The following is a 25567-nucleotide window of genomic DNA, read 5'->3' as shown; positions in this document are numbered from 1 at the left end:
AATATCTAGCCACAAATCCAGCCATACAGAAGGTACTAGTAGGGAAACTCTAATCTGAGGAGGGTAACTGCACCCATGAAAACAGAGACAAAAGATTATCTCATGCCAACAAAATCCAAAGAATGAAAACACACACACACACACCACCACCACCACCACCACCACCACCACCACCACCACCAACAACAACAACAACAAAATAACAGGAATTAACAATCATTGGTAATTAATCTCTCTCAATATCAATGGACCCAATTTCCCAATAAAAAGACACAGGCTAACAGGGTGGTTATGGAAACAGGATCCATCTTTCTGCTGCATACAAGAAATGCACCTCAACTTCAGAGATAGACATTAGCTCAGAATAAAGACTGGTAAGAGATTTTCCAATCAAATGGACCTAAGAAGAAAGCTGGTACAGCTATCCCCCCCCCTTTTCTTTTTAAATGTTTATTTGGATTTTATGTACATCGGTGTTTTGCCTGCAGCATGTCTTTGTGAGGGTGTTGGATCCCCTGGAAAAGGAGTTGCAGGCAGTTGTGAGCTGACATGTAGGTGCTGGGAATTGAACCTGGGTCCTTTGGAAGCACAGTTAGTGCTCTTAACCATTGATTCATCTCTTCAGCCCCCTTCCCTTTTTTTTTGGTTTTTCAAGACAGAGTTTCTCTGGGTAGCTTTGGTGCCTTTCCTGGAACTCACTCTGTAGCCCAGGCTGGCCTCGAACTCACAGAGATCTGCCTGGCTCTGCCTCCTGAGTCCTGAGATTAAAGGTGTATGCCACCACTGCCCACAGCTATCCTAATATCTAACAAAATGGACTTCAAACTAAAATTAATCAAAAGAGATGCAGAAGGACATTTTATATTTGTTAAAGAAAAAATCCACCAGGATGACATCTCAATTCTGAACATCTATGCCCCAAATGCAAGGGCACCCAAGTTTGTAAAAGAAACATTACTAAAGCTTAAATCACATATGGAACCCCACACATAATAGTGGGAGACTCCAACAGCCCACTCTCGCACCAATGGACAGGTCATCCAGACAGAAACTAAACAGAGAAATAATGGAACTAACAGACGTTATGACTCAAATGGACCTAACATATCTATAGAACATTTCACCCAAACACAAAAGAATATATCTTCTTCTCAGCACTTCTTGGAATGTTCTCCAAAATTGACCACATACTCAGTCACAATCCAAGTCTTAACAGACACAAGAAAATTAAAATAACCCCCAGTATCTTATCAGACCACCATGGATTAAAGCTGGATTTCAGTAACAATAGAAACAACAGAAAATCTACAAACCCATGAATCTGAACAACTCTAATGAATTATCACTGATTCAAGGAAGAAATAAAGAAATTAAAGACTTCCTAGAACTCAATGAAAATGAAAGTACAGCATACCCAAACTTATGAGACACAATGAAAGTGGTGCTAAGAGGAAAATTCACAGCACTAAATGCTTTCATAAAAAGAAATTATAGAGACCTCACACTAGTGAGTTAACAGCACACCTGAAAGCTCTAGAACAAAAAAGAAGCAGATACACCCAAGAGGAGTAGAAGGAAGGAAATAATCAAACTCAGAGCTGAAATCAGTAAAATAGAAACAAAGAGAACAATTGAAAGAATCAGTGAAACAAAGGATTGGTTATTTGAGAAAAATCAACAAACCCCTATCCAAACTAACTAAAAGGCAGAGAGAGAATATCCAAATTAACAAAATCAGAAAAGAAAAAGGAGACATAACAACAGACACCAAGGAAATCCAAAGAATCATTAGGTCATGCTTCAAAAAACATGTACTCCACAAAACTGGAAAATCTAAAAGAAATGGATAATTTTCTGGATAGATACCACTTACCAAAATTACATCAAGATCAGATAAACAATTTAAATAGACCTATAACCTCTAAGGAAATAGAAGTAGTTGTTAAAAGTCTCCCAACCCCTCCACAAAAGCTCAGGGCCAGATGGTTTTAATGTACAATTCTACTAGACTTTTAAAGAAGAGCTAATACCAATACTCCTCAAATTATTCCACAAAATAGAGCAGAAGGAACATCGTCAAATTCATTTTCTGAGGTCACAGTCACCTTGATACTCAAACCACACAAAGACTCAACAAAGAAAGAGAATTACAGACCAGTTTTCCTCATGAATATTGATACAAATAAATTCAGTAAAATATTCACTAACCGAATCCAAGAACACATTGAAAGGATCATCTACCATGATCAAGTGGGCTTCATTCCAGAGACTCAGGGATGGTTCAACATACAAAAATCTATTAATATAATCCATCATATAAACAAACTGAAAGAAAAAACCCACATGATCGTCTCGTTAAATTCTGAAAAAGCCTTTTACAAAACCCAACACCCCTTCATGATAAAGGTTTTGGAGAGATACAAGGGACATACCTAACAATAATAAAGGCAATATATAGTAAGCTGATTGCCAACATCAAATTAAATGGAGATAAACTTAGAGCAATTCCACTAAAATCATGCAAAACAAGGCTGTCTACTCTCTTCACATGTATTCAACATTGTACTTGAAGTTTTAGCTACAGCAGTAAGACAACTGAAAAAGATTGAGGGGATACAAATTGGAAGGGAAGAAGTCAAGCTTTCACTATTTGCAGATGATATAACAGTATATGTAAGTGATTGCAAAAATTCCACCAGAAAACTCCTACAGCTGATAAACACCTTCATCAAAGTGGCTGGATACAAAATTAACTAACAAAAAAAAAATCAGTAGCCCTTCTATATACAAATGATAAATGAGCTGAGAAAGAGATCAGAGAAACAGCACCCTTTACAACAGGCACAAATAATATAAAATATCTTGGTGTAACTCTAACCAAACAACAAGAACTTCAAATCTTTGAAGAAAGATATCAGAAGACAGAAAGATCTCCCATGCTCATGGACCAGTAGGATTAACATAATAAAAATGGTCATCTTAACAAAAGCAATCTACAGATTCAATGCAATCCTCATCAAAATTCCAACACAATTCTTTACAGACCTGGAAAGAACAATATTTAATTTCATATGGAAAAACAAAAAACCCAAGATAGCTAAAACAATCCTGTTCATTAAGAGAACTTCTAGAGCTGTCACCACCCCTGATTTCAAGCTCTACTGATATAGGACTATAGTAATAAAAAAAAACAAATAGTACTGGCATTAAAAACAGATAGATTGATCAGTGGAACTGAATTGAAGACCCAGAAGTAAATCCACCTGCATATGGACACTTTTTTTTTTTTTTTTTTTTTTTACAAAGAAGCCAAAATTATACAGTGGAAAAAAAAAAAACATTTTCAACACATAGTCCTTGTCTAACTGGATGTCAGGATGTAGAAGAATTCAAATAGATGCATATCTATCACCCTGCACAAAACTCAAGTCCAAATGGATCAAAGACCTCAACATGAAACCAGACACACTGAACCAGATAAAAGAGAAAGTGGTGAATAGCCTTGAACTCATTGGCATAGGAGACAACTTCCTGAACAGAACACCTATAGCACAGGTACTAAGATCAATAATTAATAAATTGAAACTCATGAAACTGAAAATCTTCTGTAAGGCAAAGGACATAGTCAAAAGGAAAACCAGCAGCCTATAGAATGGGAAAAGATCTTCACCAACCCCATATCTGACAGAGGCTGATATTCCAAATATGTAAAGAACTCAAGAAACTGTATATCAACAAACCAAATAATATAATTTAAAAATGGGGTAGAGATCTAAACAGAATACGTGAGAGAGGAATCTCAAATGGTCAAGAAGCATTTAAAGAAATGTTAACATTCTTAGCCATCAGGAAAATGCAAATCAAAGTGACTCTGAGATTCCATCTTACATCTGACAGAATGGCTAAGATATCTACCTCAAGATCCAGCTATACCACTTCTGGGCACATACCTAAAATGACACTCCACCATACCACAGGGACACTTGCTTAACTATATTCAAAGCATCTTTATTCATAATAGCTAGAAACAACCTAGATGCCTCTCAACCAAAGAATGGATAAAGAAAATGTGGTATATTTACACAATGGAGTATTACTCAGCTGTTAAAAAATGACATCATGAAATTTTCTGGCAAATGGATGGAACTAGAAAAGATCATCCTGAGTGAGGTAACCCAGACCTAGAAAGACAAACATGGTATGTACTCATTTGTAAGTGGATATTGATTGTAAAGTCAAGGATACTCTACAGACCCAGAGAGGCTAGGTAACAAATGTCACTGTGAAGGGGAAACAGAATAGACATTGCCAGTGGATGGGGGGTCTGGAAGGTGGGTTGGGGGATGGGAACAGGAAGGATAAGGTTGGGGGAGGATGGAGGGAGAGAGACAACTGGAATCGGGGGGCATCTCCAGATGAGCTAGAAACCTAGTGTAATAATGACTCCCAGCAACCTGTAAGGGTGATCCTAGCTAAGACTCCTAGCAATGGAGGATATGGAGCCTGAACCAGCCATCTCCTGTAACCAGGCAAGACTTCCAGTGGAGGGATTGAGACCCCAACCCAGCCACGAAACTTTTGACTTACAATTTGTCCTGACTACAAGACAAGATGTGCAGGGGTAAAGGTGGCACAGAAACTGTAGAAGTGGCCAACCAATGACTGGTCCAGTCTGAGTCCCCTACCATGAAAGGGAGCCTACCCCTGGCACTACCTAGAGGGCCAGAACCCAGAGGCAGGATAGTCCAAAGACTTAGGATAGAACCAAACATGATTGGAAAAAAAAAAAAAAAAAGAAAGAAATGACTCCTAATGATATTGGTGCCTGCTCAGCTGTCTTCAGAGAGGCTTCACCCAGAAACTGATGGAAACAGATGCAGGGACCCACAGCCAAACATCAGGCAGAGCTAGGGAAGCCTGTGGAAGAGGGGGAGGAAGGATTATGGGAGCCAGAGGGGCCAAGGACCACACAAGAAAACCTACAGAATCAACTAACCTGGGCTCGCAGGGGCTCACAGAGACTGAACTAACAACCAGGGGGACCGCATGGGACTGACCTCTGCACATGTTGCACTTGTGTAGCTTGGTCTTATGGAACTGCTAACAGTGAGAACAGGGGCTGTCTCTGACTGTTACCTGCTTTGGGGACCTTTTCCTCCTACCAGGTTGCCTCGTCCAGGCTTAATAGGAGAGGATGTGCCTAGACTCACTGCAATGTGATATAGCATGGTTGGTGGATATCCATGGATGCCTGCCCTTGGTGGATGGGAGTGGGAATGTCATACAAGCTTGCCTACAGCCTGTGCAGGCATCTTCTCAACTGATGGTCCCTCCTCTCCGATGACTCTGGATTGTGTTAAGTTGACATAAAACTAGCCGGCACAGTCGGGTATTGGTGAGCACGCACAATGGCTAAGACTCCATGATGCCCAAATGTTTGAAAAAGGACAGCAATTGATAAGAACAGAGCTGCCTGTATGTCATAGAACTTTGAAAAGGAGGCGGTAGAGAAGGCCAACCCGAGAAAGCGGAGAAAGCCGTTTGCACTGGAGATGAGTTCACAGGGGATGTGTTGCAAAGAAGTGGAGTAGAAGACCAAAGTAGAGCTGAATAACGTAAGTAAAACTGAATAATATAGTTGAGAAAAAATAGAAGACTCAAGTGAATGAGAAATGTGGCTGTACGTGAGTGTGCACATATGTGTGCATGTACATCTGTGCATCTGTGTGGGGAGGGGCAGGAGGAAATGACACAAACAGCTCAGAAACACACTTCCAAGACCTCTAAGGAATCTAAGGACTTTTGATTTTACTTAGACAATTGTGGTTGGAAGACAGTTTATAACCTCTTTATATCACACCAACAAATAAGCTACTGTCATACTCAGCGCTATTGCGGCTTGGGTGTACTCTCCTAGGGTCATGTGTTAGCGGCTTGGTTCTCGGGTTGCAGTTTGGAGGTGCTGGGACCTTTAAGAGGTGGAGTCCCGTGGGAAGTCAACAGGGTGATGCCCTTTGTTGTGGTTTGAAAGCTTGGCCCCTAGGGAGTGGTGCTCTTTGGGAAGGCTGTGGAGACCTCAGGAAGAGGGAGCTTTGTTGGAAGTGGGTTCCCAAGTGCAGCCAGCCCCACCTCCTGTTCACTCTCTGTTTCCTGACTATAGATATGTGACCAGCAGCCTCTGGATCCTGCCACCTTGCCTTCCTGGCCTTGATGGACTCAAGCTGTCACCCACCCTTAAGTTGCTTCTTGTCAAGTATTTGTTGGCAGCAGTGAGAGAAGTGATGGAACACTTTGGAAGGGGTGAAGACACTTTTCATGGGACAAACAAACAGGTTTCACTGTGGCGTTTTCTACACATTCATATGCTGAGACCCGATCACATATTCCCCCTTTACCCCTGACTTGTCCTTCTTCTCCCATCTCCTCCCGACTCCCCACACAAATCCGTCTTTCCCTTTGACACATGCTGGGGTCATCAGTTATAAGAAGAGATCTTTCATAGCCTTTAGAAATGTTTTTTTCTGTACCCACACCAGCACTAATCACTCATTAGCACTAATTTTAAAAGGAAGAAGAAAATGCTTCTCCACAGAGCAAAACCCTTTCCCACTATTAACTGTGTGAACAAGCTACTCAGCCCTTTTAAGCATCAGTTTTCATATCTGTAAAATGAGGAAATAAAATATTTTGTTTCATGGCATTGTTTTGTCTGTTGTCTGTTAGTGATGTATGTGTGTGTGTGTGTGTGTGTGTGTGTGTGTGTGTGTGAGTGTGTGAGAGAGAGAGAGAGAGAGAGAGAGAGAGAGAGAGAAGAAAAGAGAAGAGAAGAGAACAAGAATATGTGTGTGCTTCTATTCAAATACTTGAAAGAAATGACCATGTACATCAGGTCAGAAAATTTTATCTTGCTCACTTGAAGACCATGTTTACTGGTCAACCGTGTAATAAATCTTCATGAAATCATGTGTAAAATAAGTCTGTGCCATGTTTAGAATTGAATATGCTAAAAACTTCTGATGCAGCCTAAGAAATACAAGGGAAATATAAGCCCCAAATAAAAGAGAGTAAATAAAGGAAGTAAGATTTTACTGAAAAGGAAATACAAACCATCGGAAACAAATGGAGAAATCACAAAATAAGTAAAAAGGAATTGGTCAACAAAATAAGACTTTTTTTTTGAAAAGACGAAGATGACAGCTGTGGTGTTAGGACCATGATCAAGTAACCTACAGAGATGACATTGATAATAACGCCAGACTCAGGAGTGTGACTGTCAGCGGGCGCTGTACTGTTTATGTAGTGTCCCTGGGAACACTGAGCATCCCCATGGCTTGGTTGTGTCCTAACACTTCAGCCTGCTGGCAGCTGTCTCTCTGAGAAAGGACATTACATGTCCTTTTCTACACCAGCTTTTCCACCAGGTGGTTTATACTCAGCCCTCACTGCGCCACTGCCAGTCGTCGTGCATTTAAGTGACTACCATACAGCACCTGACCCCCTACTGGGAAACCAAACATTTATGTAGTGGGTAGCTGTTCCAGCTTTGACCTGGAAGTACTACCCACATTGAGGCCTTGGTGACTGTCACACCTACAAGGCGGGCAGAGACAGGAACCCTTAAGATCTGAGATCAGGATGTTTCAGCTCTCTTGGTTCCTGGATCCTGGACGCTGGAGGTAGACCGAGCAGAGTTCTCCAGAGAACATGGCTGGACTGCGCTACACCTTTCCCACACCCTGTAACCTATCCCTTCACTTGTGAGTTACCCCACAAAATAAACCTCCCTTTTAACTATGTGGAGTGGCCTTAATACTTCCACCAATACATTTATGTGTAAAGTACTAACAATTAGAACTGGCTTCAAATGTAGGAAACAAACCACCCTGATTAAATCTAAAAGGACAAAGGTTTTAAAGACAGCCCCGGAGAGATGGCTCAACAGTGCAGCATGCTTACTGCTCGCGCAGAAGACAGCTATCAGGCAGCTATCAGCCCCTGTAACGGCAGTCCCAAAGGACAGAACTCTCTCTTCTGGCTTCCACTGGTCCTGCATATGTGTGGTGTACATCTATACATGAAGGTATTCACACACCCCCCACACTCCCCCCCCCCCCCCACTAAAAATAAACACTTAAAGGTTAAAAGCCATTCATCAGGTTAGCCCCCTGTCTAGGCTCTTTTCCTCTTTCATTAAAATAACTCTACTGTCTAACTTTACTTTCTGTTGCTGTAGTGAAACACTGACCAAAAACCACTTGGAGAGGGTTCCTTTGGTGTTCAGGCAACAGTATACCAAGGAGGGAAGCGAAGGCAGGAACTCACAACAGGAACCCGGAGGCAGGAACTGAAGTAGATACGGAAGCTGACTGGCTTGTGTGGCTTCCCCAGCCTGCACAGGGTGGGCACTGCCCACAGTGGGCCAGTCCCTCCCACATTAGTTATGCTCAACATGCCCACCGTCAATTTGATGGAGGCAGCTTCTTAATTTAGGATCCCTCTTCCCAGGTGACTCTAGTGCATGCCAAGCTGACAAAAATTAGTCAGAACACCTACATAAAGACAGTTTTAAGTATATATTCTACCCAAGCTTTGGGATATATTAAATGAATGACAGAGTACAGCAAGAGAGAGGCCCAAAGTTGATGATAAAATTTTCGTTTTATCTGAAATATTGTGATTTAATAAGTGGGAATTCATCCAGGTATTCTGAGTAAAATAATCAAATTATATTAAGATTTGGAGATGAAGAAAGATAATTTAGTCAAGGTTGCTGTCAGGGGTTGGAGGAAGCTCCAACATCTACCCACCTGTTCCAGCATGCAGTGCAGTATCAGGGGCACAGAAATAAACTCCTCTGGAATTGGATTCAGCAAGTCATTGTAATATCGCATATCTACCTCAGTGGTGATGATAAAAGCCGCTGTAAAATGCAGAAAATGACATTGCCTAGTTAAGATGAATTCTCTATCTCTTCCTGAAATCCTATGCATAAATCCAAACTGTGGCCAGGTGCTAATCGATGTCAAGACTGTAGGGGAGGGGCTGCTGACAGCAGTATGGAAGGGAGGGAGGGCAGCGCTTAAGCCAGAAGGAGGTGGTGCCTCAGCATCTGATTTCATACATGCCTGAGGGGGGAGCATGTGGCTCTTCATATTGTGCTTTCTTCTTTCCAGGGGCTGGAGCAGTTGGAGGTGAAGGCTGAGAAAAAAAAAAATGAAAAGAAGTGCTTTCATCAAACTTATTTTTATATTACAGATCCACCCTCAGGATCCTAAGAAATGAGGATGTGAAAAACCTGAGCAGACACAGAACATCCCCCTGGTCTTGGTTTCCATCATGGTACTTTTTTTGTTTGTTTGTTTTAAGCATCCTTATCTTGGTGCATCTTGTCCCCTGTTCTTCAGGACACTATTGTGCACTGATTCCCAACAGATTTCCCACCAGGCAATTCATGCTCAGCTCTCACCATATGTCTAACCCTGGTCCCCCTCTCTCAAACCTTCTGTTCTCTAACTCTGAGGGGGGGCTGTCTTAGGGTTTCTGTTGTAATGATAAAGCACCATGACCAAAAGAAACTTGCACTCTCTGGTCACACAGTCCAACACTGAGAGAAGTCAGGGCAGGAACTGAAGCAGATGTCATGGAGGAACACTGCTTATTGGCTTGCTCAGTTTGCTATTTTATATGCCTCAGGACCACCCAGGAATGGCATAGCCCAAAGTGGGCCAGGCCCTTAAGTAAGCAACAGTCATCAGTCAAGAAAATGCCCCACAGATCTCATACTAACATCAATATCACAATACAAAACATTCACACTTTCAAAAGTTCCAAGGTCTTTAAAAATTCCAAGACTTTGAAAGTTTAGTCTCTTCAAAAGTCCAGTGACTCTTGAATTTGGGGTCCTATAAAGTCAAAAACCAGTTAAATACTTTTTTGTTCAGGCTCAGCCACAACTAAGTTAAAGCAAAGCCAGAATTTATCAATGCCAAAGGTTAAACATGTCACATCTAGGGTCCAAAGGCCCTGGGTATCTCCAAAGGTTCAGTGAGCAGTACTCCTCTACAGCCTCTGCTTCAGTTCCTGCCTTGAGTTCCTGTCCTGGCTTTCTCATTGAGAGAGTGTGACCTGAGAGTTCTAAGAGGAAACAAACACATCTCCCATAAGCTGTTTTTGATCACAGTGTTTTATAACAGCAATAGAAACCCCAGCTAAGGCAGTTATCATTTTTATCATATCTACTGCTCTTATCCTTCCCAGACCATGTTGGAACTGCTGACATTGCATTCCTCTTCAAAAGTCCACTTCAGGAAAGATGGCAGGAAATGAGTCCTGCTATGTGACCAGGATTTTGCTGAGTGCAAACACTGGGGTTATTTTGTCAATTTCCCTCTTGCTCCACATGCTAGCCATTGTACCCTGAGCTGATAGCTGGTTCCTTTTGTGCTTTCCCAGGTGTCAAGTAATTGAGGAGTCTCTTAGTCAGGGTTTCTATTGCTGTGATGAAGCACCATGAGCAAAAGCAAGTTGGGGAGGAAAGGGTTTATTTAGCTCAAACTTCCACATCATTCTTCATCGCTGAAGGAAGTCAGGACAGGAACTCAAACAGAGAAGGAACCTAGAGGCAGGAGCTGATGCAAAGGGCATGGAGGGGGTGCTGGTTACTGGCTTGCTCAGCCTGCTTTCTTATAGAACCCAGAATTACCAGCCCAGGGATGGAAATACCTTCAATGGGCTGGGAACTCTCCATAAATCACTAATTAAGAAAGTGCTCTACAGGCTTGCCTATAGCTGGACCTTTCAGATGATTCTAGCCTATGTCAAGTTGACATAAAACTAGTTAGTACAAGGAGCTTCATAAAGATCTCAACACAAGGCTTTCGATGCTTTGACTAGGGGATGTTTCCTTGTTCCTACCTTCACACCTCAATACAAGAAGCAATAGTACACCAACACAGGTCTTTACTATAACTTTTTTTTCATATGCTTTTTGAATACGAAAATCAGGTCCCTCAACTCCCTCCTGGGGCCTACTGCAGATACCCATGCCTACCTCTTGAATTGGCATTGTGTCTAACACGGATTTCTCGCTAACCACTTGTGGGACATTGATGAGCTGCATGTTTTCCAAATAGTGCTGGTGCTGCCTCTTCCAGTCCAGGCTGTCGTACATCAAACAGGCAATGTTTTCAAAAATCTCGGTGCCCAACTCGAGCTAGCAGTGAGAGAGTCATTGACAGTCCATCAATGGTTTCATACTCTTAGAACAGATAGAAAGTTTGTAACTTTCCAGAAAAGCCTATCTCCCTTTTTATAGGAAATCAAGTCCCTGAATCCCAAAATATTGGATTTTAGCATTGCTGATGGAGTCTTCAAGCATAAACTCTTCAAGCCCTTTTTATTCACCATAGAGGTTTTAATGCTGCCCTATACTGTAAGAGGCTGGCTAATGTTTCAGTGCAGAGAAATCAACCTATTCACTTGTTTCTGTAGTGTGCTCCATATGCTCAGTGTTTCAGATCCTAAAGCATGCTAGATGATTTTGACACCTTGGCTGAAGACAAGCAGACAAGCAGCTGCTTGCCTTCCTATGTAAGCACTGAAATGAGCATAGGGGGATTCCCTCACTCAGCTCTGTGTACCATCTGAGTATGATACAGTCAGTGTGTGATCAAGTTTCTCTTTTCCTCCTTTCTTTCTTTTCACTGAGCTGGCTTTCACCTGCAGTCCTGTTATCAAGAAGCTCAAAGAAATCCAAATTACTTCGTCTACAGTATCCACAGTTTTTATGAGCTGGCAAGCCAATTATAGATCTGCTATGGTTGTTACTTAAGCTTTCATTTCCTGGAATAGGAAAATTCTAGGATGGCTGCGTCTGTCTGTTTGAAAGCAGAGAAGCATTAAGTGGGCCACTCCTACATCTGAGTTGAAGAGGTAAAGTAGAATGGAAATCCTCTGTGGGGCCAGTGACTCATAGACTGGCAGACATTCAGGGAAACCTTGGCTCTGTCTACCATAGCACACCTGACTGTTCTTTCCCATACTCCCACCAGGAATGATGAGTTTTCAGTTAAACTTCAACCAGGCATCCTGTGCCCATCCACATGCTGGCACAGAAAGACAGTTTTCATTTTTACTACCAAAGGAAATACAGTAACATTTCTGCGCAATGATCCATTAGCACGGCCTATGTAATTCATTTTAAAATTTATCAGTAAATGATATGCTAAAGTCTGGCAAATTGTTTCAGCAAGCAGGGTTTGTCTTGAGATGTTTCAGATGTCTTACATGAACTCTTAGCTCATCTTGATTGGCATTTACTTGGGGTAAAGCTGTCATTGCCTTAGTTTAGCATGAGCACAGCCTGCTTGTTTGAGCCAAAGGATGCAAACGCTTTCCCTCACGCTAGGAGGAGAAAAGACTCATTCTCTGCTGGCTCCTAAAGCAGATATGAGGTCATTAAGAACTCACAGATAAGAGTGCACCATCATGGACCTAGCCTGTTTCTATGAAGCAGCCTTATCACTTTTTCACTTATTAAGTGATCCTGAGTTTAAAATGGACTATGACCTTCAATATTAAACCTAATAGCCCTTTCTCCTGGAATTCAGTTTTATTGCTGAATCATTTTTGAGGTATTCCTTCCCCATCATCTACAGTTATGGATCTTTCACTCATAGACATGCCTAAACTGTGGTTACTGCCTTTGGGTACCAACCAAAGCCCTGGCATGAAGAAGATGCTCAACAAGACTGATAAATGATCAGAGGTAACACCTGAGCAACACAGCCTATGGAAGAACTGAATGTTTTCCAGGCCCATTTGGACACACTAAACACTAACTTAGGAATGTTCTACTGTAACTAGTATTTAAAGTAATATTTTTTCAACATAAAATAGTTTTTCTGAAGTTAAATTATCATGTTAAAGTTCACTCTGTATTTGCTAAAATATAAAGTATAGCCACAGCTCCTTTCTTTAAAGTGGAATGGATTTGTACCATCAAGCTGGCATCTTTCCATGCCATGCTCTGAAGTGCTATGAAGATCCCCTGGCTGAGTAACCAGAGCTCCCAAAGAGCACGTGTATATCAGAGCCACTCACCAGAAGCCATATTGGAGCAGTGTTCTTACCCTTAGCCACCACCAATTGCCACCTGGAGTTTCATCTCAGGTTGATCCTGGTTTAGAGACATTCCCACAAAAACCTTTCCTGTCCCTCTGCTGCTCACAGACATGTAGCAATCAAGTTAACACACTTCCATTACTCTCAAGGTGAGTCCCACAGACCCAAGTAATAACCTCAATTCAGTGACTTTACCAAAAAATGCATGTGACCCAAACTCTTACCACTGTATAAGAGCCTTGCTACATTTTATTTACAAAATAAATAACTTAAAAAATAATCAAAACGGAATGATCTATGTCTTTTAATGAACAGAGAGAGCTGTGGATATGGGGGTAAGAAGCAGTATGCTGTGGGTGGTGCTGAGTCTTCTGAAGTTGTGACCACAGCGTTGGTGCTTACCCGACGATGCAAAGGCATATCCTCTATTTGGTGCATAGGACCTTTCATCTTTTGCCATCATGTTTCTGGAGTTAAAGAAGACCCGTGGGAAAGCACACTCACTTGTGAAGCTACAACAGGCACTTGGTTTGAGGATGTCTTAGCATACTCCTTTCTGAACTGTGCTTCAGAAATTGCATGGTGGGATTTCCTATGTCATCCTGAACAAAAATACATGCAAGTGCTCCCCCTCTTCCATGTGTGTATGTACCCGTGTGAGCTCATGCACATGTGCACACATGCATGTTTGCATACTGGTTCACATGTACACATACACATGTTGGGAGGCTAGAGGTTGAAATTGGGTGTCTTCCTCAAGTGCTTTTCACCTTGTTTTTTGAGATGGGGGGGGGTGTCTCTCGCCGGAGCTCACTGATTGGCTAGTCTGGCTGGCCAGTGAACTTTAGGGTTCAGCTTATCTCTGACCCTCCAGCACTAGGCCTGCAGGTATATGCTGACATTTCCAGTTTTTATGTGGGTGCTAGAGATCCAAACTTGTATCCTCATGCTTATGCAATAAGGGCTTTAGGGACTGATCCATCGCCCCAGACCCCCTATTAGAGGGGTATGCAGCCATACCCTGGTCCAAATGATAGGGAAAATGGTCTTCTAGGTTGTAAATGTGTGGATATGTGCACACTGGGGGAAAAGCCCATGTAACATGAATCTTAAAAGGTTTTATTAAATAATAAAAAAAAAAAACCCTCAGTGCCAGCTATTGGGGTAAATTCTGAAAGACCAGGGAAGCAGAACAAGCCACCACTAACCTCACCTTGCCAACTCCTCAATTGATTCTGTTTCCTTAGACTGGAAGCCTCTGAGTCCTCACCCAAATAGATCTCAGTTGAACTGCTGCTAAAATGTCTCAAAGCTTCAAAGCCTCTAGTTCTTGGTCCTCATGCCTTATATACCTTTCAGCTTCCTGCCATCATTTCCTGGGATTAAAGGTGTGTGTCACCATGCATGGCTATTTCCAGTATAGCCTTGAACTCACAGAGATCCAGATGGATCTTTGCTTCCCAAGTGATAGGATTAAAGGCGTGTGTGCTGCTATTTTCTGGCCTCTATGTCTGTCTAGTGGCTGTTCTATTCTCTGCCCCCAGATAAGTTTATTAGGGTGCACAATATATTGGGGAATACAATATTACCACAAGCCCATCTACCAAAAAGAGTAGAAAGTTGATATTGGTGTGGGGATTTGGAATTCCAGGGAAAAATCTTTTCCCTAGATATTATCTCAACAAAATAGGATGGAACTTTCCTAGCACTCCATCTTTGCAAATACCAATATCTCTGGAGGAGGTAATTGTGCTGACCCAATTTAAAAAGTTTCAGTAAAGGTCAGATGGAAACAGATCCTTTTCTGAGTCCAGTGTAGACAGTAGGAAAAAGGCAAAGCAGGATGTCTGAGGACAGTCGAACAGAGGAAGATATGGAGTAGGCAGTTTTGCTAACAACAGCTGTGCCTGCAGCCAGCCTGCATACAGCTTCATAGCCACTCACAGCAAAGGCTCATATTCCTTCTTGGTGTTTAATGCTTCATGCTGAAAGATTTTTTTTCTTTACAATGGAACTATTTTATTCAAGTCCTTGCTATTTGAATCCTTGCTACCCTTAACAGTTCGACTATACTTTCTCCTTTATTTTTTGAGATTATAGTTAATTAAAACATTTTTTGCTTCTCTTTCCTCCCTCTGAACTCTATTCTCCAAATTCATGGCCTCTTTTATCATCAATGATTAATTGCATGCATATACATATTTGTATATACATATATAATCCTAGATAAAATTTGTTCAGTACATGTAATGTTACTTGTACGTATGTTTTCAGAGTTGACCATTTGGCACCAAACAATCACTGTGCTCTTCCCTGGAAAGGCCACTTCTCCTAATCCCAGAATTCCTCAGTGGCCTATAGTTTGTTGTGTAGGGTACAGACCTCACAGGCTTTTCCTTGTCCACTTTGGTATGTTCATTGGTGTTGGCCTTGCTCAGTTCCCGTTTAGGCAGTCATGTTGGTGGGACTTCATGTCTGTAGCTTTTGATATTGCTAGGAGAAATAATCTTGCAGGAAACTCCCTGATCCTGTGGCTCTTACAACCCCTACTTCCATGATGTTCCCTGAGCCTTGGGTGCCGAAGTGCTTTGGAGACGCACCATTCATAACTGGGTTTGACAACTCTGCACTTCGTTTGGGGTTTTCTGTAGCGGTCTCTCCTCTCAATGCTTGCACTTCTTTTCCTGAGTGCCATTAGCTCAAGCCGAGGGGATTGGGGTTTCATTGCATGACTGCCCCTTGGCTCAGAAGCAGCTGCCTCGGTCCTCTCAGTTGGCCTTTCCTGTGGCCCTTTTCCTTTCCTTTATTCCCTTCCATCCCTCTTTCCTCTTTCTCCTTTCATCATTTCTCTCCTCAGTCCTCCTCTCCTCCTCTCCCCTCCCCTCTTTTCTCCCCTCTCCTCTCTTTAGCCCTACACAGTCTCTTTACGAGCATCCCCTCTCCATCCAGCTTTGCCCCATCCTTGCAGAAGAACCCTCAGTGATAGTAGTTTATCCACAGGCTCTGCTGTCAGTTCAGCTCTTGATGGTGAAATGTATACCTTGTGAGGGATTAACATGTAATACAATAAAACATAACATTTACCATCATTATACTAATACATGTTCATATTTTTGTTATTACTTAGATCATTACTGAAGCATGAACCAGAGCCAAGTGTCATTAAATAAAAGATTCACCATCCACTACATCTTATTATCATCAATCCATGGACTAAAAGATACAGAATCAGGTTATATCCAGCAATGGCCCTTTGTCACCATCATTGTGCCAAAGATGAGAAAGACCAACAGAGAGCATTGCTGCCAGTGCTTAGGAAGAGTTGTGGAATGAGTGACAGAATGGACCACCACACACTCTAACTGACCCGTGTACTCACCATCATCTCATTGTCTGCCCAGTCAGAAGGAAAATGTGCTACGTCGACCATATAATGGAGTCGAGCGACATCAAAGAGGTTTGTTTCAGGCTTCTCATTATTCAGGATTGGTTCCAAGTACTTCCAGAAAACTTCAAGTTCCTTAATGGTATTTTCTCTCTTCAAGTTTTCAGCTTGTATATCTAATAATAGCAAAATGTTTTCCTATGAAATGAAGGTATTGAATTTCTCCCCACTTTATCTTGATGTTGTGAGTCATATGCCTGATGAGATGTCTGTAAAGTATTAGCGGAGTACAAATACAGACACATAACTTTGAGAAGTTTTTGAAGTGGGAAGACACAACTATAAAATCAAAAGAGATTGCTCTGTGAGCTCATCACTCCCCTTCATCTCACAGTGGAGGCCCAGAGCGGGTGTGATAAGGTCACACATCTTAAGAGCTGAGGATGCTCAAGGTACTCATTGTCTGCTATTGTACTTGCATAGAAGTCTTCCCTTCATATCATGCTTTCACTGAATTGGTACTTGCTGCATAACACATTAAAAAACTGAAGTAGATCCACTTCCCTCAGGCCTACAGCCAGACGGGATGAGAGTGATTTATGCTTTAGCTAGCTTTCAGTCATGTTACAGCAGTTACATCTTTTCTGGGTATTTGTTCCCTGACTGTCAAGGGATAGTGGATTTCCATAAAGTTAGATTTGAAAACTTACCTGAAGTATTTATGTTTTTTATATCTATAACTAAAGAGTTGGGTCTACTACTATGATGTCATCATTCTATGGTAAAGCCTAATATTATTTTATTGTATATTTTTTTTGAGACAGAGTTTCACTCTAGCCTAGGTTGGCCTGCAACTTATTATGGAGCCTGAAATGGCCTCAGACTCATGCATGGTCAATCCTCCTGTCTCAGCCTCTCAAGTTCTGGGATTATACATATCAGCCAGTATGCTTGTATCATAGAATATATTTGTATATTGATTTATTAGTACACAAACTATCTTATAGATACTATATTTGATTCTTATGCAGCATTTTCTTGACAGTTTCAATAATGAATTATTTTAATATATGTATGTTTTGATATAGTCAGTAGTCTAAGTTTGAATATCAAGTTTCTGACTTAGTAGTTGCCTCTAGTCCAAAAGTCCTTTTTGATAAAATGGAAATAAGTAAGACTTACTTCCTCAGTGGCCACATGGCGCTAGGACTCAGGAGGTGATTTTCATTTTTTTTTCCTTTCCTTGCTTATAATCTCTCCAGACTCATTCTCAGTACTGTAGCAGCCTGCTTTCAGGAGCCCTTCTTCCTACCCTGTCAAATTCCCTGGGAACTCCACCTCTCAGTGTTGACCCAGGCTCTGCCTACTCTTTCGTGCATGTCTCTCCAAGCTCATTCTTTGTCCTAGTGCAGCCTGTTTGCAGGAGCCTCTATTCCCACCCCATCTCCTTTCCATGGGGATGCTGCCTCTCGGTACAGACCCTGTTGCCCTGGCACTTTGCCTATATCCCTCTTAGCCCTCCAGTTAGCACATATTCATGCACTTTCACCACTCACTGACCACAGAAACACTCTCTACAGGGAACCCCCTCCCCCAGCCACCACACTTGTCTAGGATCCAGAGAAGGCAATAGAAACCAAAGAATGGAACACCCAGCCAAGAAAGATGAGACCAGATATTGACACCAAGAACATCATAACTCCAGATGCCTAGATCCCAGTGCAAAAACACAAATGTGAACAGCCAAGACAATATGCTTTCACCAGAAGCCAGCAACCCTGTGAAGGAGGCCCTGAGAAATGAAATAAGAGGACTTCAAAATAGCTATTATGAATACATTCAAGAATCTTAAAGAGGATATGAATAAATCCCTTAATGAAGTCTGTGAAAACATAAACAAGCAGTTGAATGAAATAGTGAAAACAATTAAGGACATGACAGTGGATTTAATAAAGAAATAGAGTCACTGAAAAATAAAACCCAAACTGAAATAATATCAGAAGTGAAAAATTTAGGATGTTAAACAAAAACCTCAGAGGTAAGCCTCACCAACAGATTGTAAGACATGGAAGAGAGAATCTCAGATGTTGAAGAAAAGGTACAGAAGTGGATACCTCAGTCAAAAAAATGTTAAATCTAAAGGAATCCAGCCACAAAACATCAAAAAACCTGGGACACTATGAAAAAAATCTATGAATAATAAGGTTATTAAGAAGTATAAAAAAACCTAGGTAAAAGGCACAGAAAATATTTTTTTTTAATTATAAAAGAACATTTCTCCAGTCTAAAGAAGGAGATGCTTACTTAGGTACAAGAAGCGTAGAGAACACCAAGGGACAGGTGTTCCCCATGACACATACTAATCAAAACACTAAATGTGCTGGGCAGTGGTGGCGCACGCCTTTAATCCCAGCACTCGGGAGGCAGAGCCAGGCAGATCTCTGTGAGTTCGAGGCCAGCCTGGGCTACCAAGTGAGTTCCAGGAAAGGCGCAGAGCTACACAGAGAAACCCTGTCTCAAAAAAACAACAAAACAAAACAAAACAAAAAACAAAAAACAAAAACAAACAAACAAAAAACAAAAACCAAAAAACCCAAACCAAACCAAACAAAAAACCTCAAAAACACTAAATGTACAGATCAAAGAAAGCTGCAAGGGAAAAAGACTAGGTAACATATAAAGGCAGATCCATTAGAATAACATGATTTTTCATTAGAGACTTGAAAGCCAGAAGGGCCTGGAAAGGTGTTCAACCAACTCTGATAGACCACTGATGCCAGCCCAGACTACTATACCCAGCAAAACTATCAATCACAATTGCCAGAGAAAGAAAAACATTCCACAATCAAAGTAAATTTAAGCAACTTCTATGTACCAACCCAGTGTTACAGAAGGCACTAGAAAGAACACTTTAGTCTGAAGAGGTTAACACCTAAGAAGACTCAAAGAGTAATCCCACAACAGTAAATGAAAATGGGAGGGGGTACCTTAACAACAAAATAATAATAGTGTCCACTGATAACTCTCATTAATGATCTCAATTTCCTAATAAAAAGGCATGGATTATCAGTTTGAATTGGAAAATGGGAGCCATCTTTCTTTTATATCCAAGAAACACATTTTACCATCAAGGACAGTTATCTCCTCAGGGTAAAAGGATGGGAAAATATATTCTAAGCAAATATGCTCAAATAGCAAGTGATAGTGGCCTTTTTAATATTTGACAAACTAGATTTCAAATCACACCTATTCAAAAGATGTAGAGAAGGACACTATATACTCATCCAAATAAAAATACACCAAGAGGATATTGTAGTTCTATACATTTATGCACCAAACACAAGGGCATCCAAGTTCATAAAAAAGACTACTACAGCTAAAATCACATATTGACCCTCACACAGTAATAGTGGGTAACTTCAATAGCTTCAATACACTACTCTTACCAGCTGACAGGTCATCCAGATAAAACTAAACAGAGAAATGCTGGGGGTAAATAATGTCATAAACAAAATGGACCTGGAAGGTCCCTAAGAACATTCCACTCAAACAAAAAAGAATATACTTTCTCCTTGTAGCTTATGGAACTTTCATCAAAATTGATCACATATTTAGACACAAAGCAAGTCTCAACAGATACAAGAAAATTTAAATAATACCCTGCATTCTGTCTGTCCACCATGGATTAAAGCTGGATATCAACCACATGAAAATGATAGAAGTTTATAAACTTATGGAAACTGAACAACTCACTATTGAATGGAAAATGGGTCAAGATAGAAATCAGGAAGGAAACTGAAAATTTTTTAGAATGAATGAAAAGAAAATTATAACATAACCGAACCTATGAAACACAGTGAAGGCAGTTCTATGAGGCAAGTTTATAGCACTAAGTAGATCACCAAATAATTAGAGATACCATATTAGTAACTTAGCAACATATCTGGAAGCTCTAGAACAAAAAGAAGAACAATGCCCCAACAGAGTAGATGTCAAGAAATAACCAAACTCAGGGCTGCAGTCAATGAAATAGAAACAAACAAACAGCAATGACAAAACAATACAAAGAATCAATGAAACAAAGAATTGGTTCTTTGAGAAAATCAGTAAGATGGCAAACCATTAGCCAAATTAACTAAAGCTAAAAAGAGAAAATAAAAATTAATGTAATTAGAGATGAAAATGGGAACATTGCAACAGACACTGAGAAACCCCTGAGAATCATAAGAACATACTTTAAAAATCTGTACTTCCTTCCAACCTTACTCACATATCTTTGGCCAAAACAAGACACATGCCATATTGTCTTCAAAAGAGCTCCACATTCCCCTGGTGTCTATGAATGCAAAGGTCAGGATTGTCTTTGACTCTAATGAAAACCCAATGAACAGTTTTCCTTGGACATCTACTTTCAACCATTCCGCTCTGTTTGTATCATAAATATCCTCACTATCAACATTTTAGAACCTGCAGTGCTATAGCATGATAGTCACAGGCCCCCAGACCTTAGCACAACTGACTCCAGTGTGGACATACCATTCAGCTCATAAAACTCAGTATATAATCAGCACCACATGCCAAAACTAAAATGAAGACAACCTACCAAAGTTCACAGTTCTGGGAAAGTCTTTAAATGTATTAGCCTTGCTTTCTGGCTTCTGTAGCTCCGCTTCTCACTAACTGTTCTTGTTAACTCAAGTATGTCAACCCGGAATATGATTTTTGTGTTTAAAAGCTCACCCTGAGAAAAGCTTGGGGATACACTGGGATCCCAAAATTTCAGCATAGTCACTGGCCAGCTCATAAAGAATTTTTATTGGCCAAAAAATTTGTACTTCACCAAACTGGAAAAATTAAAAGGAATCAATGCATTTCTTCATATTTACAACCTACCAAAGATAAATCAAGATTAAATAAGCAATTTAAACAGACCCACATAGACACTAGTGAAATAGAACCAGTAATTAAAATTCTCCCAATCAAAAATCCCAGAGCCAATGTATTCAACACAGAATTCTACCTGATCTTCAAAAAAGAATTAATGTTAACATCTCTTAAATTATTCCACAAAATAGAAATCCAAGGTACATTTCTTTTTTTTTTTTTTAACATGGTGACTATTCCTCTGATAGCAAAACAACACAAAAAAGAGAATAAGTTATAGGCCAATATCCTTTATGAACATAGATGCAAAACTTCTCAATAAAATACTTCCAAACTGATTCCAAGAACAAATACATCAAAAAGATTATCAGCCATGTTCAAGTTGGCTTCATCCCAAAGATATAGGTATGTTTCAACATGCATGAATTAAAAAATGCAGTCCACCACACAGACTGAAAGAAAAAAAGCACACAATCATTTAACTAGATGCAAAAAAAGCTCTGACAAAATCCAATACCCCTTCATGATAAGAGTTCTAGAGTGATACAGAGGACATACCTCACCATAATAAAAGCAATTCACGGGAAGCTCATAGCCAACATTAACTTAATTGGGGAGAAACTTGGAGCATTTTCACTAAAATCAGGAATAAGACAAGGATGCTTGTCCATATCTATCCATATTCAGTACTCAACGTCCTAGACATAGCAATACTCAGAGATCAAGGGTATAAAAATATGTGAGAAAAAAGTCAAAGTATCTTTATTTTCAGATGATAAAATTTTATACATAAATAATCCCATAAATTAAATCAGGGAACTTTTTTTTTGTCTTTTGAGACAGGGTGTCTCTATGTAGTTTTGGTGCCTGTCTTGGATCTTGCTCTGTAGACCAGGCTGGCCTTGAACTCACAGAGATCCATTTGGCTCTGCCTCCCCAGTGCTAGGATTAACGGTGTGTGCCACCATCGCCTGCCCTCAGGAAACTTTTACAACTGATAAACACCTTCAGCAAAGTAGCAGGATACAAAATTAATAAAGCTAATTAAATTAAAACCAGCAGCCTTCATATATTCAAAAAACAAATGGTCTGAAAGAAAATCAGGGAAACAATAACTTTTACGATAGCTTAAAAATCATCTTTGAATAACTCTCACCAAGCAAATGAAAGACTTGTATAATAAAAAGTTTAACGCATTGAAGAAAGAAATTAAAGAAGACATCAGAAGATAAAAGCATCTCCCATGTCCATAGAGTGGTAGGAATAATGTATCTAAAATGGCCATCCTACAAAAAGCAATCGGTAGATTCAGTGCACTGTCCATCAAACTCCAACACAGTTCTTCACAGACACTGAAAATGCAATTATCAGCTTTACAATGAAACACCTAAAAACCTCCAAGATAGCTAAAACTATCCTGGATACTAACGTAACAGCAACAACAAACATACTGTGGCAAGTATTGCTGTTCAGATTTTAAGTTGCAATATAAAATAATAAAACCAGCACAGCATTGCCATAAAATAGACACATTGATGGATGGAATCTCACTGAAGATATAGACGTAAGTTCACACACCCATGGAAACCTGATTTCTGACAAAGAAGCCAGAAATACACACTGGGGAAAACAAAGCAAAACATCTTCAGCAAGTGGTGCTGGTCAAATGGATGGCTGCATGTGGAAGAATGCAAACCCAAACGTATTACCCTGCAAAACCAAACAAAACAGAAACTGACTCCAGATGGATCATGGGCATTGACATAAGGTCAGACATGCCGAGTCTCTTGGAAGAGAAAGTAGGGAATAGTCTTGAACTCATTGGGACAGGAAAGGACTTTCTGAACAGGACACCAACAAGGCACTAAGAACAACAATGATATCTCTTTCTTTGTATTCTCACTCTGTTCCTGATCAAGCTAGGACCTCCCACTCCCTTAAGCTCTCTTTCCCCTCACCCTTGCCCTCCATTACCCCACTCCACCCCTAGTTTGCTCACGTAGATCTCATCCATTTCTCTGTCACTGGGTGATCCCTGTGTCTTTCCTAGGGTCTTCTTTACTAGCTAGCCTCCCTGGAGCTGTGAGTTGCAGTCTGGTTATCTTTTGCTTTACGTCTAGTATCCACTTGTGAGTGACTACACACCATGTTTGTCCTTCTGAATCTGGGTTACCTCACTCAGGATGATATTTTCTAGTTCCATCCATTTGCCTGCAAACCTCATGATGTCATTGTTTTTCTCTGCTGAGAAAAACATTGTGTTATATGTACCACATTTTCTTTACACATGAATTGTGAACCAATAGCTGAGTTGCCCCCATGGTACTAGACTGGGCTCTCTGGATAAGTTGTTTAGCTTGAACTGTGTAGGGGGCCCCCAGGCAGTGAGACTGGGACCTGTCCTTAGTGCATGAGCCAGCTTTTTGGAACCTAGTGCCTATGCTGAGACACTTTGCTCAGCCTTGGAACAGGGAGGAGGGGCTTGGACCTGCCTCAACTGAATGTACCAGGCTCTGCAGACTCCCCAGGGGAGACCTTGCCTTGGAGGAGGTGGGAATGGGGGGTGGGTTGGGAGGAAGGCTGGGGGGGGGGAGGAGGAGGACAGGGGAATCTGTGGTTGATATGTAAAATGAATAGAAAATCTCTTAATAATAATAAAAAAGAACAACAATGAATAAATGGGACCTCATGAAACTGAAATGCTTCTGTATGGAAAAGGACAGCATCATTCAGGAAAAGTGACAACCTACAGAATGGCATGAGATGTAATTATACATCTGATAAGAGGGTTAGTATCCAAAATATATAAAGAACTAAAAAACCCTGAACATTAGAACAAATAACCCAATTAAGAAAAGGGCTACAGAATTAAGCAGAGAGTTTTCAAAAGACAAAAAACACAAATAGCTGAGAAACATGGAAAGAAATGTTCAACACTCTTACTCATTAGGGAAATGCAAGTTAAATAACTTTGAGATTTCATCTTACACCAGTTAGAATGGCCAAGATCAATTAAAAAAATAAATAACAGTATGTGATGGCAAGGATGTAGAGAAAGGGGAACACTTCTTTATTGCTGGTGGGAGTGAAAACTTGTACAGCCAATATGGAAATCAGTGTGGCAGTTCCTGAAGGAGCTGGGCACAGATAGACCTCAAGATACAGCTATACCCCTCTTTGGCATATACCTAAAGGACTCTACATCTAACTACAAAGGATACTTTGATCATTCATGTTCATTGCTCCTCTATTTATAGTAGCTAGAAATTTCAAACAGCCTAGATGTCTAAGAACAGTTGAATGGATAATGAAAATGTAGTATATTTTCACAATGGAATATTATTCAGCTGGTAAGAAAATGAAATTATGAATTTTTCAGGCAAATGAATGGAGCTAGAAAGAAGTCATCCTGAGTGAGGTAATTCAGATTCCAAAAGACAAGTAAATTGTATACTGTCTCTTATATCTGGATGTTAACTTTTTAGCCTTTGATATGTGTGCTACAATCTGAATAACCAACCACAGAGGTTAGGTACCTAGTAAGGGACTGGGGCTGGGGGACAGGATCTCTCAAGAAAAGGGAAAATAGAATAAAATGTAGAGACAATGGGGAACTAGAATGGGAGTATTCAAGAGGAAGGGGGTGGTAGAGAAGGGTAAAAGAAGTAATGTAGGGAGGGACAACCAACACAGAAGGCCATTTGGAAACCTACTTCTGAAGAAACTTCCTAAGACATATACGAATATGAAAGGGATCCAAATAGAGTCACCAAATAATGTGGGAGACAATGCCCCAGTTGGATATCTTATGCCATCAAGTAAAGGCCAGTGCCTGGGATGGGCTATGTCCTGCTGAGTTGTTGGCCAAAGGGTAACCTCCAGACATCACAAGCTATTGCCAACGCTATTGGTTATTCTCTATAACCTACTGCTGAAGAGAACACATACATATGTCATCAAACACAGAACAGCTGGGATGGTGCCTAACTAGAAGTTTCACCCTTACTGACTGGAATGTATTTTCCAGGCTATCAGAGGAGAAAGGTAATCATCAGTATCATCCAGCTACAAATCCTGTGACCTACAATAGTGACCTGCCTTCAAGATATACTTGTACAATAGTGTTGTAAATGTTATGGCAGTAACCAATCACATTTTGACTGGATTGAAGACCCG

General features: G+C 40.6%; 1 protein-coding gene across 1 annotated transcript in view; it reads right to left on the bottom strand.

Moving 5' to 3' along the window:
* The window catches only part of Spag17 (sperm associated antigen 17), a 235607-nt gene that overhangs the window by 104648 nt on the left and 105392 nt on the right, over positions 1 to 25567 (bottom strand). Inside the window, exons 7-10 of the mRNA XM_036191366.1 lie at positions 16502 to 16683; positions 11051 to 11212; positions 9126 to 9198; positions 8808 to 8920 (exon numbers count right to left, since the gene is read on the bottom strand). Coding sequence (XP_036047259.1) covers positions 8808 to 8920; positions 9126 to 9198; positions 11051 to 11212; positions 16502 to 16683 — 530 coding nt within the window. The remainder of the gene's footprint in view (positions 1 to 8807; positions 8921 to 9125; positions 9199 to 11050; positions 11213 to 16501; positions 16684 to 25567) is intronic.

The sequence above is a fragment of the Onychomys torridus genome, chromosome 6 (assembly GCF_903995425.1).
Source record: "Onychomys torridus chromosome 6, mOncTor1.1, whole genome shotgun sequence".
In the NCBI taxonomy this organism is placed as follows: Eukaryota; Metazoa; Chordata; class Mammalia; order Rodentia; family Cricetidae; genus Onychomys; species Onychomys torridus.
This window is presented reverse-complemented; position numbering and strand designations above follow the sequence as displayed.